At 58.2% G+C, this 15,642-nt stretch overlaps 2 protein-coding genes across 7 annotated transcripts in view; one reads left to right on the top strand and one right to left on the bottom strand.

Annotated features, from left to right (window-relative positions):
• TMEM54 (transmembrane protein 54) lies at nucleotides 1-7,629 on the top strand. Its single transcript, XM_005302146.4, has 6 exons — nucleotides 1-274; nucleotides 2,160-2,353; nucleotides 4,393-4,452; nucleotides 5,290-5,478; nucleotides 6,158-6,289; nucleotides 7,086-7,629. Exons 1-6 carry the CDS (start codon nucleotides 262-264, stop codon nucleotides 7,176-7,178), a joined length of 681 nt encoding a protein of 226 aa, XP_005302203.1. The 5' UTR covers nucleotides 1-261; the 3' UTR covers nucleotides 7,179-7,629.
• The window catches only part of HPCA (hippocalcin), a 21,153-nt gene continuing 13,083 nt past the window's right edge, over nucleotides 7,573-15,642 (bottom strand). For 4 of the 6 annotated variants that reach the window (XM_042844728.2, XM_008171042.4, XM_008171043.4 and 1 more), the window contains 3 exons: nucleotides 13,445-13,842; nucleotides 10,709-10,814; nucleotides 7,573-9,673 (listed from right to left, as the gene is read on the bottom strand). In XM_042844728.2, coding sequence (XP_042700662.1) covers nucleotides 9,576-9,673; nucleotides 10,709-10,814; nucleotides 13,445-13,822 — 582 coding nt within the window. In that variant the 5' untranslated portion in view covers nucleotides 13,823-13,842 and the 3' untranslated portion in view covers nucleotides 7,573-9,575. Of the gene's footprint in view, nucleotides 9,674-10,708; nucleotides 10,815-13,444; nucleotides 13,843-14,420; nucleotides 14,517-15,052; nucleotides 15,267-15,642 lie in introns of those variants that run through there. The other 2 variants (XM_042844726.2, XM_008171044.4) reach the window with 2 other exon arrangements.

Raw genomic sequence — 15,642 nt, forward strand, 5'->3', positions numbered from 1 at the left:
CTGGGGCAGGGGAAGGTGGAGTTGAGCCCTTTGTTCTGGCCTGGGGAGCTAGTCAAACAGGAAGAGCAGATTTAAAACAGCCGTGGGAAGGTAACTGCAGCTGCGGCAGGAGGTGCATGGAAGTGTGTGCGCAGGTCGGGGCAGGGCCAGGGAGTGCCAGGAACTCAGCCTGCCTCTGCCTGCTCCCGGGGGGTGAAAGCAGAGACGCCTTAACATGGACCCTCTTTGAAGCAACAATGGCCTGATCTGAGAGCTGCCAAGATGTGTCGACTGGGTGAGTGGTTTCCTTTCCCCAAAGTGACAGGCAGGGGAGGGAATTTCGCACCCTGGTCCGGCCAGATGGGCTCGGGGGCCAGACTGGAAGGGCAGTGGTGGATTGGAGACCGGTGGGGCCTCCTCTGCATCATCCTGTGGTGGGTTTTTTTCTTTCTCAAAGGCCTTCCTGTAAGAGCTTGGAAATGAGGAGCCCCCGCTAAAGCTGGCGAGTGGGAAACTATCAGTGGGATGGCAAACGTGAGAAATGAGGCCGGAGGATCAATGCCCAGATCTCGTCCTGATCACAGGGAGGGGGTGACCACAGGATTCTGGGGGCAGTCCTGGGAGCTGGTCACCAGAGGCCACAACGTAGCACTTCTTGCTTCTTCAGCACCTTCCACCCCAGCTCTGGGGAAGCGTGAGGTTGGGCAGCATCCTTCTCCGTCTACAGCTGAGGCACAGAATGGGCAAAGTGACTTGCTCAAGGCCACCCAGTGCCTGACCGAGCTGGGAATAGAAGCACAGTCCACCCAGATCCCCCATCTGTGAGCTCTGGTCCCAGGGGAGGGCGGGCGGTTGATAACATCACCTCCAGAAAGCAGAGCTCCTGTCCGTACAGGCGCATGAGGCTCTGCTATCTCGAAAGGCTTTGGCACCAGGGGCTGCAGCCTGTGTTTGGAACAGGGTAGGTCTGGAATAGGAGTAAGAAAGCCCTGCCCCAAAGAGCAGTTCATGGCGGGTTGCTAGGATCACATGAGTTGAGAGTTCTGTTTCGCAGAGTTGTAAGCTCTAGTGCAGAGAGGGCTTGGGCACCTTCCCGCTCACACCCTTGTTGGGAAGGGAGAAGATGATCTCTTGGCGTTTTGATGTTTAACGTGTGGTTAATCTTTAAAGAAATCTGTTTGTTTTGTAGGAAGCTTCTGATTACAGAACTTCCTTGTCCCTTTCTTAGTCTCTGTGCTCCAGGGTCTTGGATCCACCTGCTGGAGCTCTCGGGGCAGGGAGCGATGGGAGAGTCCGCTCTGGCCCGCGTTGCTCCCTGCTATTCATTCCATTCCTCCCGTAAGGACAGAGTGGAGCAGGAGTAACTGACCTCCCCCCAGCAGCCAGGGCCCCTGAGGCTGGGATTGGAATATGGGCCAGTGCTCCTGCCTCCTGTCCTGCGGGGAGAGACTGGGAATGGAGTCTCCGAGGGGCCACCTACCTGGTGCTCCTGCGTCCTCCTAGCTAAGGAACCCTGAGTACAGTTCCACTTGGCTCTCCTGCCCTATCCGCTATCTTATTGCTTCTCTGGGCCCCTCTAGAAGCCTTTGTAGATAGCACAGCTGCCCTGTGCCTTGGGGCTGGACTGCCCTGAGCCCCCCACAGCCTTGCTCTCTTCCCTTCCGATCCTTCCTCTCTTCAGTCAGTACCGCCCTGTGGCGCTGCTCCCCTCTGCTCGCCCCATCCCTCTGCTCCACTTCTGTTCCTGTGCCCTGTCCAAACCACTCACCTGTCTGAGAACGCTGCCGCGCTCGCCCAGGCGCTAGTCGGGCGTCTGTAACCGCCGTGCGCTCATGTCCCAGCCCTGAGACTCGACTGGCGGGTGTGGGACTGGGGCCGATCCCGTCTGTGCTGCTCAACTACCCCAGCCCTGCAAATTCTCTGGGACAGGCTCTTCGGCTGCTCCAGAGACCTGGTCAGGAGTTCAGAGGGGATTTTTATAGGGCATTACAACAGCATCAGTGCTTCTCATAGCTTCATCCGTGCCCGCTCCGCCCCTCACGGCAGTGTCAGTGGGGCTGTAAGGTCCTCGGGGCAGGGATCTGTGTGGCTGTGCTTGTTCTGTGCCTGCCCATCGTGGTGCTGCCTGGACCCGAACTAGAGCTGCAGCGAGCTGAGCCCCTCCCTCCTCTCTTGCACAGACACCCTCGATCCCAGCAGCTTCCAGAAGCTCCTGATGAAGACGGGGCTCGTCCTGATTGTGATCGGACACCTCAGTTTCATCTCCGGAGCCCTCGTGCATGGGACCGTGCTGCGCTACGTGGCAAACCCCCAGGATGCCATCTCCCTGCAGTACGCCATCGCCAACATCATCTCGGTGACCTCGGCCATCTTGGTACTGCTCTCCTGGCATGCTGGCTCTGCTTGGGGGTGGGGAGGCTACAGAGAACGGGGGTAGAGGATGCTTGTTAGGAGGCAGGAGAGTGGACGGACCACAAGATGTGGTTTAGGGTCTGGGAGGGGACACCCTAGGTTAAAGCTGTGGGGTGGGGGGGAATGCCCGTCTCTCTCCAGGCTGCAGGTGTTTGGTGGGAAGCCACCTGCTGAAGTAGAGGCCGATGGATGGGAGATCCTGCTGGGGACCAGTGGAGTGTGGGTGCGAAGACCGCGCTTCCCTTTACCCACACAAAGCCGTGCTCTGCTGCCTCCCAGGGCTGACCAAGTTACTTACTAGGGCTGTCATCAGGGGAAAGCACTTGGCTTTAAATGCCTGACATGGCTGGGCCTGGGAGCTGTGTGGCCAGAGATCCCCCTCCCCACCCCCACCTGCAGTTTCTTGCTGCTGTTTAAGAAAACAAAATCTGGCATCAAAGTTTCTTTGTTTTCCTGATTAATCTTCCCCCCTCAACCGCCGAGTCCGGGCCTGAGAGCTACAGTCTCTTCCCTTCCTGCTGCCCACGTGGGCGCTCCATACCCCTTCATTCTTAAAGCTGCTGTAGTTAGGACAGCCATGGCTGCAGCATCACCCACCGACCCGCCCCCCCCCCCCCAAGCCTGGTGGGCCAGATTCAACACTGGGGTGAGCAGGAGCAATCTGGTCCCCAGTCTGACCCCAAAAGGTACCTAGGCTACGTGGCAGCTCTTTGGGGCAGGGACTGGCATGATGGGGCCCGGGTCTAGCTGGGGCCATACGTGGAGCCGTCCCTGTTAGTCTCGCCGGCCAATGAAAAGGGAGAGGGTACTCCAGTGGGTGGGGCGCTACCCTTGGATTTGGGAGACCCAGGTTCAATTCCTTGCTGGGCCACAGACCTGGGCAAATCCCTTAGTCTTTGTGCCTCAGTTTCCCATGTGTCCAATGAGGATAATAGCACTGCCCACTCCCCAGGGGTGTTGGGAGGAGAGATACTGCAGCCAGGGGGGCCAGTTAAGCACCTGGATGGCAGATGGAGCCATTCTGGGCAGATTCTCATGTGAATGTTGCAGCCCCTGCAAGAGACTCACCCCCGAGGACAGAGACCATCCCAGGTCCTGTTAGAAACCGGGTGCTGCCAAGCTGTGTTTAAGGAAAGCTCTAGAACCGGTGAGCGCCGATTCAGTAGCGACTGGGGAAAGCTCCTGTTGCGGGCCCCGGTACAGAGCACTCGCTGCCTTTCCAACACTTGCGAACATTAAGCCCTTGACAAAAATAAAAGCCAATCCTAGAAAATCACCTACCCTTAAAGTCTCTGATTGCCGGAGGTTTCTAAGGCCACCGGAGTGTTCTCTCCCCCAAGCTGGCCTCGGAAGCTGTCAAGCCGGCACCAGTCAGTTTAATTGTTAACCCTAATTATTATTATTATTTCAGGCACTTGCAGAACGTTCAGTGACGTGCCTCACTCCACAATGAGGGGTGGGTGCGACTCTCCCCTGCGTTGAGTTGCTGCAGTTGGCACGTCAGCTCAGCCTGGCTCAGGAAGGCGAGCTGCAGCCCCAATTACGAGCCAGCCCTTCGGAAGAGGTCACGGAGTCCTGTCGATCTCTGGCACCTGCTGGATCAGCCTCCTCCCTGCTGTACCTCCTCCGAAGCGAGCGGTGGGACAGCAGGGCGAAACAGTGCCTCCTTTGGGTTTTAATAACATCCGCATTTAAAGAGTCACAGCTGGCCCTGAACGTTGGCACCCTATTGTGGGGAATGGCAATGCGGTTGTTTTCCTGGAGGCAGGCTCCGAAGGGTGGCTGTGCCTGGATTTCTATAGGGCGGCTATACAGGTGCATCTATAGCAGAGGGCTAGGAAGTTTTAGATTTTTTGGGGGGGAAACCAACGGAAGTAAACTGCAAATAACGTGGGGGTAAGACAACAGCCCCCAAGTCCCTGGGGCTTTCCGTACCAGTTCTTTCTAATCTGAGGGGCTTGGCAGAGCATCTCCCCCCATTGCTGTCTGTTTCCTTTGCAGACCATCTCCTGTGGCATAGCTGCGATTGTGCTGTCCAGATACCTTTCCCTAACAGCCCTGGTAAGGATGGCTCCCAAAGTCCTGTCGTGCTGCAGGAGCCTGCCCCTACCAAAGGCAGCGCTCTGCTGGGGAAAGGGCCCGTTTCTCTCGAGCGTGTCTCGTCTTTCACTCTGGATGGGTCTATCTGGGTTCTCTGATCCTCTCGGCTGTTTGCAAGTTTCCCCTCTGGCACTTTAGAGGGAAAAGATTTGTTTGAACTTGAGCTTGGGAATGCATTCTGGGAACTTGCCTGGTGAGGCTGCAGCTCTGTGCCCCGCCCAGCGAGAGAGCGCTGCACTGCACGAGTTAGACACACACACTTTAGTGGCTCCATGCGAGCTTCAAACCCCAGAGCAGGCTGTAAGGCTCGGGAGAAAGTAGCACGCATGTCTAGGGGCAATGGAGATGGAGGGTGAGCTCCCTTCCCATCCCAGGAGAGGGTTGGGGATAGAGGAGGGGGAAGAAGCTGAAGTACTTGCAAACTTTTAAATTAATCTCATGATTCTCCTTTTGGGGAAACTGAGGCAGAGGCTGAGTCTGCGTCTAAGGGTGCAGTGCAGGGTGACTCACCCACCCTTCAAGGAAAGAAAGGGCAGCTGCATGAAACATACCAAACATGGCTTATCTGTAGCTCTCTGGGGGAAGGCTGTGGTGGGATACCAGGGGATGTCTCATAGAATATGGTTGGTCCGTACCCCCTGTGACTCAGTGGGAGGGTGCGCCCAGGCCTGTGCTCTGAATTCCCTGGCATCTGTGTGAAGGGCCAGCAGCGGGAGGGATGCAGGCAGCCTGCCCCGCGGGCCTGTGCCCCCCCAGCCCTTGCTGTAACAAGCTGTGTTTCTCTCTGACTCGCCGCAGAAGTGGGCGGTCTTCTCCCTCAGCATAAGCAGCACCCTGCTCTCGCTCTTCTGCTCCGTGGGGCTGGCGGTCTCCATTATCCTCACCTTCGCCAACAAAGGGACCGCCCTGCTGGCCACCTGCACCTTCGCCAACGTGGAGCTGATCCAGATCTCCCACGAGTGCTCCTTCGATCCCACCCGCGTCTATGTAAGTGCTTGGGAGGGTCTGACATCCCCGTGAGAGGGGGACGCTCCCGCTCTGGCATAGCAGTATCTAGTAATGCCCCTGGCGCCCACCCAGCAGGGGCAGAAGCTGCTGCAGTGAGACCCTGCTGCAGCTGGGACCTTGGGGGTGGAATACGGGGTGTTTATGGGGTTTCCTTGCTGGGATCCCATAGCAAGGGCCTTGAGCATAGGGTGCACCGGGGACTCTCCCTGCAGTGTGCAGTTCAGGCTCTTGGAATGTTAATCTGTGGGATTAATATAGGGGCCTCTGGGTGAAAATGAACGGCCAGGGTCCGCCTAGATGATCTAGTTCCTTCTGGCCTTAAAGGCTCTGATCATGTCGCTGCTTCTGATACCACCACCACTGTGCCCTTCTTGCACCTGTCTGGGGACCTCAGAAGGCTGTAGACACTTGTGCATTAAATGTCCCGGGCTAGAGAAAGTATCATCCTTGCTTTAAAGAGGGGGAGACTGAGGCACGGGGAGGAGGGGACATGACCTGCCGGAGATCGCACAGTGAATCAGCAGCAGGGCTGGGTGTTGAACCTACTGTTAACCACAGCGTGCCTGTCTTTGGATCGGGCCTTTGGGAAGGTGGAGCTCAATGGAACAGCTCCCCTTGGCTTTGGTGGGTTTGGCTCAGGCCCCACTCCTCTCCGCAGAGCTCCACGCTGTCCCTCTGGACCATGTCCCTGATCCTCGACGCGGTGGAGATCATCTTCAGCATCCGGTGCTTCCTGCTCACCCTCGCGCTCCTCAACCTGAAACTGTGTCGGAAGACCCGCAAGAAAAAGGTAACCCTGGCGTGCCTGGTCTCCCCACCCTGGCTCTGGAGCCCCTGGTCTTCCCCCTTCTAAGGGCTGTGGGACTGGATTCACAATGTCCTATTTGTAACTGCTCTCTTTGGCTGAATCCCGGGGTTTGTTTCTGCTCCGTGGGATGTGCCCAGGGGGAGATGATGTCCGGTTCTCCGCTCGCGCCCAGCGCTGTCAATGGGGCTGCTGTAATAGCTCAGGGTCTGGCCCCAAGTGGCTCCATCCCACCCATTGGCCGGTGTGGTAAGTTAGAGCAGCTGGGCCAGGCGTCCCATTGCGATACCAGTGACCCCGTCCTTCAGCTCCCAGTGCTGGGAGATGCCGGTTGGCTATTGATTCAGGCCCCTCCAGCTTTGCCGTGGGCCAGGCTCACTCCTTGTCAGAGCTGCTGCCCATGATCCCAAAGCTCCTCCCAGCCTGGCACTTAGGGACTTGGCTGTCAGAGGGGATGGTTCTGTGTAGCTCTTCCCAGGGCTTTCAGCCACTGGGTGCCAAAGCTCTGCATGCCCCCAAATGGAAACTGGGGATCCCACCTCCATCAGAGCCCAGGATCAAAAGGCCGAGGCTAGAGCCTTGCTCTGTCAGATGTGTGGAACTAGGGCCACCCTGTGCAAAAGACACAGGCTGGGGCTTGGAGTGGATCCGCACGGAGTGTTGCCTGATCAGTCAAGCGCTGAGGCCTGTGTCTGAGCACTGCGGCCCGGTGCCTTGCTTTTAGGGGTGCTCTAGTGCCCGGCGACTCCGTTTTCACCCTCGCTTCCCATGTCGTTTCAAGGTCACATTGCAGCTTGTCCCAGTGGAGAATCGAGAAGCCAATGAGGGCCGTGTCCTCCTGAGGCAGGGCAGAGTGGAGACGGTGTGGCTCTGAACAGGCCAGAGGCGCCTCCGCTCGTGCATCAACCGCATGGACCTGCCCCCAACCAGGCTCTGCTGTCCCAGCAACTTCAGGGGCTTGATTTCCTCCCCCCATTGTTCTCCCATATGCTGCACTGGCCTCATGGCTCATGCTCTCCCAGCCTCCTCCCCAGGGCGGTGCTGTTGCTCAGACCCATTGCTGTACTGAGGGGAAGGGATCCTCCACCCGGCTTGACACGTGTCCTACCTGCTGCGTTAATCTCCCAGCCCTCTCCTGCTTGCCTGGCTGCAGGGAGCGAGCGAGGAAAGGGCTGGGAGTTGTTGGATGTAAACTGGCCTCCCCCAGCCAGGGATAGACGAAATCTCGCTCTCAGCGTGCCTAGGTCTGACATCATCCCACAAGCAGCTGCACGGAGACAAAACTTTATTCTGAAGATATTAAAAGAACAAAAGCAACCCCCCCACCCCATGCACTCCCCTCGTTACTGGAAGGGACGAGCGAGCGTCTGCTTTGAAGGGTGCGTGAGCACACCGGGACACGTTGATCTCCACAGCCTGGGCTGAGAGCGTTGGTGGGGTCAGGTGGGGGGGTTGTGGGGCTGTGCTGACAGAGCCTTGCGGCTTCTGCCTCTGTGTTAAGTGCGGGGGGGCCCTGCTGAACCCCCCCGTCCCCTTGCCAAGGGGATCTGTGTGCAGCCAGACCAAAATACTGATGAACAAAATCATGTGACAGACAGCAGTGGCCTTTAATGTGTGTGCTGGGGTCCTCAGGGCTGCCCCCCATCTGTGCTAAGTGGGGGAGGCTACAATCAGGTGGGGGGGCAGCCCAAGGGCTGAGGCTGCTACCACTGACTCTCTCCTTCCCCCTTGGGACTTACTCAGCCCCTGCCCCCCAGCTGGGGCAGGCTGTAGAGGGGGGCGTATCCCTTCCACCCAGGACACTGTCAGGGGAGGTGTCCTCCTCTACGCAGCCAGCTGTGGATGGGGGGAGAGGGCAGGCAGTCCAACGTCTGGCTCAGTAAGAGAGGATCCGCCATGGCTCTGTTCTGCCAGCACCCCCAGCTGTGTTGGGAATTCATTTTTAGTTAACTCCTTCAGACACCAGCAGTGAGGGCAAGTCCCCTGTGCAGGCAGATTACTCCCCCGCCCCCTTCAGCCCCTGAATGAGCCGCTCTGGGGCAGGGGCCAGAGCCCCTCCCCTTGCTGACTGACCTTTCCCCATCAAGCTTCTTCCCTAAGCCCCCAGTTTTAGCCTCCGCAGGGCCCCATGGCTGAAGAAAGGCCCCGGCCCCTGCTGTGCACCCGCGGTTGGCAGAAGCCAGGGCCTTGGCTTGCTCTGGCGCTCGCTGCTGAGCTATTGGGGGCTGACTCCATGGAAAATCCTGGCAGAAGCTAGAAGCGAGGGCCGTGGTCAGCCGGGAGGGCCTCTCCTGAGCTGCACGGGGAAAATACCCAGCTCCGGGCGTGCTCCTACAGCCCTAGCTGGAGTCTCCCACCCCGCAATCGCTACTAGCTGCAGAGACACCAGCCTATTCCCACTAGCTTCGCCTACGGCGACCGTCTCGAGAAGGGAGGGCCAGGCCCTCTCTACTGCCCTACGCGTGTGCCCAGGGGTTGTGCCCCCAACACACCAGTCAGTCCTCAGGGGAAACACGAAGAGGCAGCCTGGAGCGCAGCCTGACCCAGTGAAGTGGCTCTTCACTATAGCTACCTGCTGGCCCTGCAGCGGCTTCATCCCTCCCATTTTGCAGGGCTGGCATGTGGGGGGCAGTGAAGGGGTAAGAGCACCTGCCTGTGTTCCTGCTGGGGGGAGGGGAGACTGTGAGCTTAGGCCCCCCCTTCAGGGTACTGCAGGCTGCTGGTGCAGCCGATGGGTTGTGGGCTGAGAGGAGCAGCTCCTCCTTCCCCCTGTGGAGGGGCAGAGCTTGAAAGAGGGGCAGTTATTTCTCCCTGCTGCCACTTCCCATGCAGACTGCAGCAACCCAGCCAGGGGAGCGAACGCTGCAAGGCCCCGGCTGCATTGGCCAACCTCACAAGGCAGAGATCCTGAGCAAGGCGACCAAGGCCCGCCCCCACCTCCCAGGGACCCCCGGAGGACAACGCTGACCCAGGCCCCGTGCTCCCTCCAGCAGGCTGGCTCCTGTTCTGTCTGCCTCCCCACCCGCCCCGAAAGCCCCAGAACCTGCTGAACGTTCCCAAGGACGTGGCTACGGACTCAGCATGAGGGAAGCAGGATGGATGAGTTGAGGAAACAGTGGCCGTGCTGTCGTTTCATGGGAGCATGTCCGTTCACCCAGAGGATTATGGGAAGCTGGCCTCCATGGCGGAGCCGGTGATTTCGTGAGGTCAGGTGTCTTGGTAGTGCTCTCTGGAAAGGATGGGTCCCATCCCCCACTCCCCTCAGGAGGGCTCAGAACTGCGAGGCGCTGCTGGGGTCGCACTGCAACAGCCGCACGATCGAGGGGTCGCTCTTGGCACCTTTGATGAACTCTTCCAGTGAGAGTTTGCCTGGGGAAAGGAGAGAAGAAAGGGCCTGGTGTGTCCACCACCGGGTCAGCTCAAAGGTGGCCTGCATCTGAAATGGGCTTGCCCCTTTCCAGGCCAGGACCAGCCCCCTCCCCCACCTAGCAATACAGGGCTGCGGATTGCAACCCTTGAGTCAAGAATGCACAACCGAGTAATTGCCCGCTCTCTGCTGCAGCTCGATAGCTATGGGCACCTATGGGGAGGGGAGGCTGTCCGGGAAAGGGCTTCTCGGGTCCCTGCCGTGTGAAATAATTCTCCTGTCAGCTGGGAACGGGACCCTTGCCCCCAGAGCAGTGAGGATGGTGAGGGTGGAGCGGCTGTTCCTACAACAGTGCCATGCCTGGGACAGAGTTTTCTGGACTGACCGTAATTAAGTGGAGACCAGATATCTTCCCATGCCCTGTTCTCTCCCGCCCCGACCTGGGCTGGCCTGGCAGGGGAAAGTTGGACAGACTAAGCCCAGGGCTGGGCTGCTGAATTTCTTCTTATGGTCTTTGTCCTCACAGCCCCCCCGTGAGGCAGGGCATGGCTATTATCCCCAATGGGCAATAGTGGCGCAGAGAGATTAAGGGACTTTCCCTGGGTGATGGAATCGGTGGCGGAGCAGGGTATTGCACCTACATCTCCCCAACTGCACCCTGGTGCCCTAACCACTGGGCCACCCGTCCAAATAGCCTCGCCCTTAACTGCAGGGCCCAGGAAGTAAGTGGGTCTGTGTGTCTGATGCCACTTTTGGTTTTGCTTTAAACACCATCAAGCCTGCTGGCCTTGGGCTTAGCCCCTCCAAGGAGCCAGGGGACTAGGTCCCCAGAAGCCATTGCTATATCATGGCACGGCCACAGGAGAGCAGCCCTGTCCGTCTCTTCCCCCCACCCCCTGCTGTGATTCCTTCCCCCTCTCCCCCCCCATGCTAAACGAAAACGATGCATTTAATCAGTTTGCGTGTCTCTGATCCTAAGACCCCTGGATTTAGCAATGAGACCTTTACTTAATCTCCCTCCGTCTCCTCTCATTTACCGTCATTATTAGTATCCATCTGTCGGAAGATTTTTTCCGTTCTCTTCTCTGGAGTCGATTCATCCTCAGGCATCTTCATCACCGAGGAAACCATTTTGTAGATGGCCTAGGGGCGGGAGAACAGGACAGAGGGGGAGTCGTGACCTCTGCCGACTCAACCCTGCAATTGCCGTTCCTGGGGGTGGGTGTTGGGGGTCAGTGGAGGGGGAGGCCCAGAGGGAGTAGCTGCAAAAGCCACTTAGAAGCCACGGAGCTAAGGCAGAGAGGGCTCACACCTACCTTTGCAAACAGGTTTTGGTTTTTACATTGGAGAATGAGCGTCATTTAAAAAAAAAACCCAGTGGAATAAGCCTGTTAGCGGCATCAACTCCCAGCACATCAGCAGGGAAATACAATGGAACAGACTTGATTAAGCAAGATCAGTGTAATAGCTACTGGGTCATTTCCTCAGGCGGGGCCCGGCTGCATCTGTAACTAAGATTCAGAGTGCCGGGGCTGTGGTGTTAATTCTAAAGCTAGCCCCAGCCCTAGGGCAATGGTGGTGATGTGCTGGTGAGGGCGCCCTCCTGCTCCCTACGCCCCCCCCCAGACCAGCTCAGCCCGTCTTGCCCTCTCCCCCAGGGACACTTGGTAACGGCCTGCTCTGCAGAGGGCAGGTGTTACAGCCCTGGCTTGGCTGTTCAGGGGAGTTGCTCTTCTCTCCAGTTTACAATAGAGGTGGTGGCTTGTACCCCCAGCCAATCAGGACGTCCACATCAGAAGCAGCCCCTCATCCAAGGCCACAGATGGACACTGGGATGACCTGGTGAATGGGGCCCAACTGCCACTACCTCTGCTCAGGTGACAGAGCGGCTGCAGTTCGCACCTGGCTGCACTTGTGAAGAGTGGAGGGGGCTGGCCCCAGCCCAGCAGCTCGAGTTACAGTGAAAACACCAGGCGCTAACAAACTGTTGCCCGCAGAGGGCAGAGAGGAGCTAGGGAGGATTCCTGCTAGTTCCCCTGCGACACCTTGACAGCATCCCCACGTCCCAGGCTGGGTTACCCATCCCAGGCGGGCAAGTTCATGACTCCTGCTCTTGGAAAGTGCAGCCCCCCGCCCGAGCTGGTTCTAGGATGAAGGGAAGCAGACAGTGCCCCTCTGAACAGATCTCAGTCTCCATCTGACATTGGGACAAGACCAGCGCCTATACTCCCTGCAGGGGCTAGTGCACAGGGTACCCCGCCGAAAGTGCGGAAGACGTGCCCCTCATGACAGTGGAGTACAGCTGGGTCTCCTCTCGCCACTAGAGACATAGCCACCGGGGCTCCCGAATGCCAAATGCCCTAGCCAGGAAGCCCATTTCCCTCGCTGCTCCGCCGTTCCAGTTACTCCTTGCCTTGGGCCCTTCAAGGTTTTGATTTGCAGAGGACAGACTCAGTATAAAAGGCTCTGGCTTTCAGATGCTTCACTGCTCCCACCCCCAAGCAATGAATGTCCTGGGCTCCTGCATCCTGCCGCGCTCCCACCTGGCTCACGGCAGCGAGTGCATTAAGCCCTGCCAGGACCAGCTTGATCCTTCCTGCATCTCAGCGGGAAAACGGAGTCAGCCATTAGCTTCGCCCCTGGATTCAAAGCCACGGTTCCCCCACGGGCACGGGAGCTTTCACTGCCAACGTACCACCTCCTCGGCTACTAGGGCAGATGTTAAATCCCTTCGCCCAGGACCTAAAGCAGCAGAGACCAGTTTGGAGGAGAGGCCGGTCTCTTGCTTTGAGAGCAACGCTCTTTGTTTCTGCAAAAAGCACGTGAAAAGCGGACACCACGGACTGGCAGCATCCTGGCCTTTCATCGGAGAAAGGAGATTTTGAGCAGAGGGCAAGGCTCGGGGGTCTGGACAGCATGACCTTCTCCCAGCCCTGCCAGAAGGCTGCCCTTCAGAGCCAGGCAAGAGACCCGTGACGGACAGTCACCTCACACTCTGCCCTTGGCTAATCTGTCCAGCTCACCCTTCCCCCATTAAATTCGACTCTTCAGTCTGCTCTTGCCCCGCTCAGCGGAGAGAGGGAGGGAGGCTGGGCCACAGGCCGAGGAGGAGGCCAGGAGATACAAGCTTTTTTATGACGTGCCTTGTGGAGTCCTTGTTAAAGCACGTACGTACGTACGTCCCCCACCATTCCCTGGCCAGACAAACCTGTGAAGAGAATCTGCTCCTCCTTATAAAGTCCAGCCCCCACCCCTCCATCCTCCCAAGTGTCATCATCCTCCAGCCACTGAATCCCACCTGGTCCCAGCATCCCCTGGGCTGACAGACACATGTGGCCTGCCTGCATTAGCCCCCGAAGCAGTGCTGGTCCCTGGGGCAAACAGAACAAACCTATCCAATCCAATTCCCAGCTGGACTGCGCCCTGGCTGGTTGCTGACACCAGGGCAGGGTGGAGGAGATACACTCGCCCTTCTGAGCTGGGGCAAATGACTAGTCAGGGTGCATGGCTCTGGAGAACTGGCCCTGTTCAAGCTAGTCCCAACTCCCTGGGCAGGATGCAGGATTAGTCCCTATGGGGCATTTCCTAGAGGAAGGGGCCTACATGGATGCCTGGATCTCAGCTTTCCCTTGACTGCAATGGCCTTTGGCTCAGACCCATAGGCAGGGCAATACAGCAATCTCATCCAGTTGGAGTCCCAGGCAGCAGCAGCCCAGGCACAAGGAAGCCACACGGCCAAGGGGAGAGGGAATTGGGGAAGGGGGTCGTTTTACCTGCACGATCTCCAGCATCTCCTCCCGGCTGATATAGCCGTTACCATCCAGGTCATACATGCTGAAGGCCCACATGAGCTTCTGCTCCAGTTTGCCCCGGGAGGTGACGCTGAGGGCGATGATGAACTCTCGGAAGTCGATCGTGCCGTCCCCGTTGGTGTCGAAGGTGCGGAAGACGTGCTCGGCAAACTTGGAGGCGTCGCCGTAGGGAAAGAAGTTGGCATAGATCTTCTTGAACTCCTCCACGTTCAGGATGCCGGTGGGACAGTCCTTGAGGAAGCCTTTGTACCACTCCTGCAGCTCCAGATCCGAGAACTCGGTGTTCTCCCGCAGGTCCTGGAGCATCTCTGGACGCAGTTTGCTATTCTGCTTCCCCATGGTCACTTCACAGCCTTAATCTGGGCCCCAGGAGCCAAAGAGATGAGAGGCAGATCTGGTCAGTCCCTCTCCCAACTACCAGCACCCTTCCCGGGTATCTCAGCTCCTTCCTCGGCTACGAGCACCCATCGTGGACTCAATACTAGACAGACTGGGTGAAATACTCTGGCCTATTCTACAGGAGGTCAGTCTAGATGATAGAATGGTCTCGTCTGGCCTTAAACTCTACAACTCCCACCTCTAAACCAGCCTCGCACAGGACTCGGCACGACTGCCCCACCCAGGAGCTGGTTAGCGTCCTGGTTTTGTACAGCACCGAGCACCGTGGGGCTCGAAGGTGTTTTGGGGATATAAGTAGTAGGTCAGGATTCACTCAAATATTACAGTACCTAAAGGAATATTGCCTACCTGAGTCGGAACCAGCCCCCCCAAACCCAGCCGTGGCAGGAAACTGGACCTCGCTGAGCCAATTTAGAACTCACTGCCCCATGGAGTCAGAAAGCTCCCATCCCCCTAGGCAGCCCTGGAGACATTGTCCTTCTCCTTCCCAGCACCTGCAGTAGCCAGCGCACTGAGCAGTCATCCCACAATGACCTACCACAGGCCCGCTGATGCTGCCAGGTTCCCTCATCGGCTCCACTGCAGAAAAGAGACAGCATTTGCTCAGCTCGAGCAGCTGCTGCTGGGGGAGGTTTCTGCACGGAGGTGGGAGGAGCCATGAATCATCCTTGATTACTAGGCACCCGCTCGAGGCACTTTAGGAAGCAGGTGAAGCGTCTATGTGGCCGCCTTTCACACCAGGCGTTCCCAGGGCTGGGCAGAGAGGCTGGGGCAGAGGGACGACGACTCGAATGATAAGCAACTCTTCAAAGTTACTGCGCTGCAAGGAGCTACGGCAGAGATTTTGCTGGGACGGTCTAAACGCCAGGAGGGCAGGGGGAAGATTGGAGAAGCGTTGGTGCGCAGGGGAGGGGGAATGATCCTTTCCATACCTCTCAGCCCAGACCACTGAGGGCATCTCCTGCCTTTCACCCAAATGGCTGGCCCCACTAGAGGCATGGCTGCCCCTGGATCCGCAGGGAGCAGAGCCGGCCCAGGGCAGCTCCCCTAAAGGCGGCCAGAAGAATGAGATTCTGTCTCTTCAGTGCAGCCCTCACCAACAGGCCCTCACACCCTCTAGACTCCCCTTCCCTGCCACATACCCTCCGGATGGCTGCCCGCAAAGCTCACCCCGAAGTTGGAGCTGGTGCGCAATGCAGCTGTCAAGGGAGAGGAGCAGCTGTCAGTGCCCAATGTCGAAGCTCCAATCTCTGCCCTAGCTTCTGGGTCCAGTTTGGAGGGGTGATATCATGTAGCGCTCTGAATAACCTACTGGGGACAGTGTCTCCTCCAACACCCCGCATCGGGGGGGCACTGGCTGTAGGACTCTCAGGTCCCGTCTACACTAAGGGAGAGACCGTGCGAGTATTAGCCACTGGCGCTGCAGCGGAGGTACAGGTCTCAGCCCCATCTCCACTAGAAAACCAATACAGTCCTCAGCACTGCGTCCCCACTGTTTCGCTGCGTACACGGGACAAGGCCGCGCTCAGCCACCCCACTAGAACAGGACAGACCTGGCTGGAGCACCGTGTGTCCTGCTTTCGCCGGTGGAGCCGCAGACATGAGCACGTGAAACAAAAGCTATTCCCAGTGTGGCCAGGCAGGTCTGTGCACTGGGCTCACCAGCTCAGCCAGCCACTCCCATTCCTTCCCCCGATACCCTGCCTGGCACTGGGCAGCTTCCCTTAGCTTCACTGGGCTCTCTGGAATGGGTGCTGCAG

Source organism: Chrysemys picta, chromosome 23 (genome assembly GCF_011386835.1).
Source record: "Chrysemys picta bellii isolate R12L10 chromosome 23, ASM1138683v2, whole genome shotgun sequence".
Taxonomy (NCBI): Eukaryota; Metazoa; Chordata; order Testudines; family Emydidae; genus Chrysemys; species Chrysemys picta.

Coding starts and splice junctions, on each gene's coding strand:
- TMEM54 (XM_005302146.4), top strand. Junction 2,354..4,392: donor CGGTGACCTCGGCCATCTTG/GTACTGCTCTCC, acceptor TTTCCTTTGCAG/ACCATCTCCTGTGGCATAGC. Junction 6,290..7,085: donor GGAAGACCCGCAAGAAAAAG/GTAACCCTGGCG, acceptor TGTCGTTTCAAG/GTCACATTGCAGCTTGTCCC.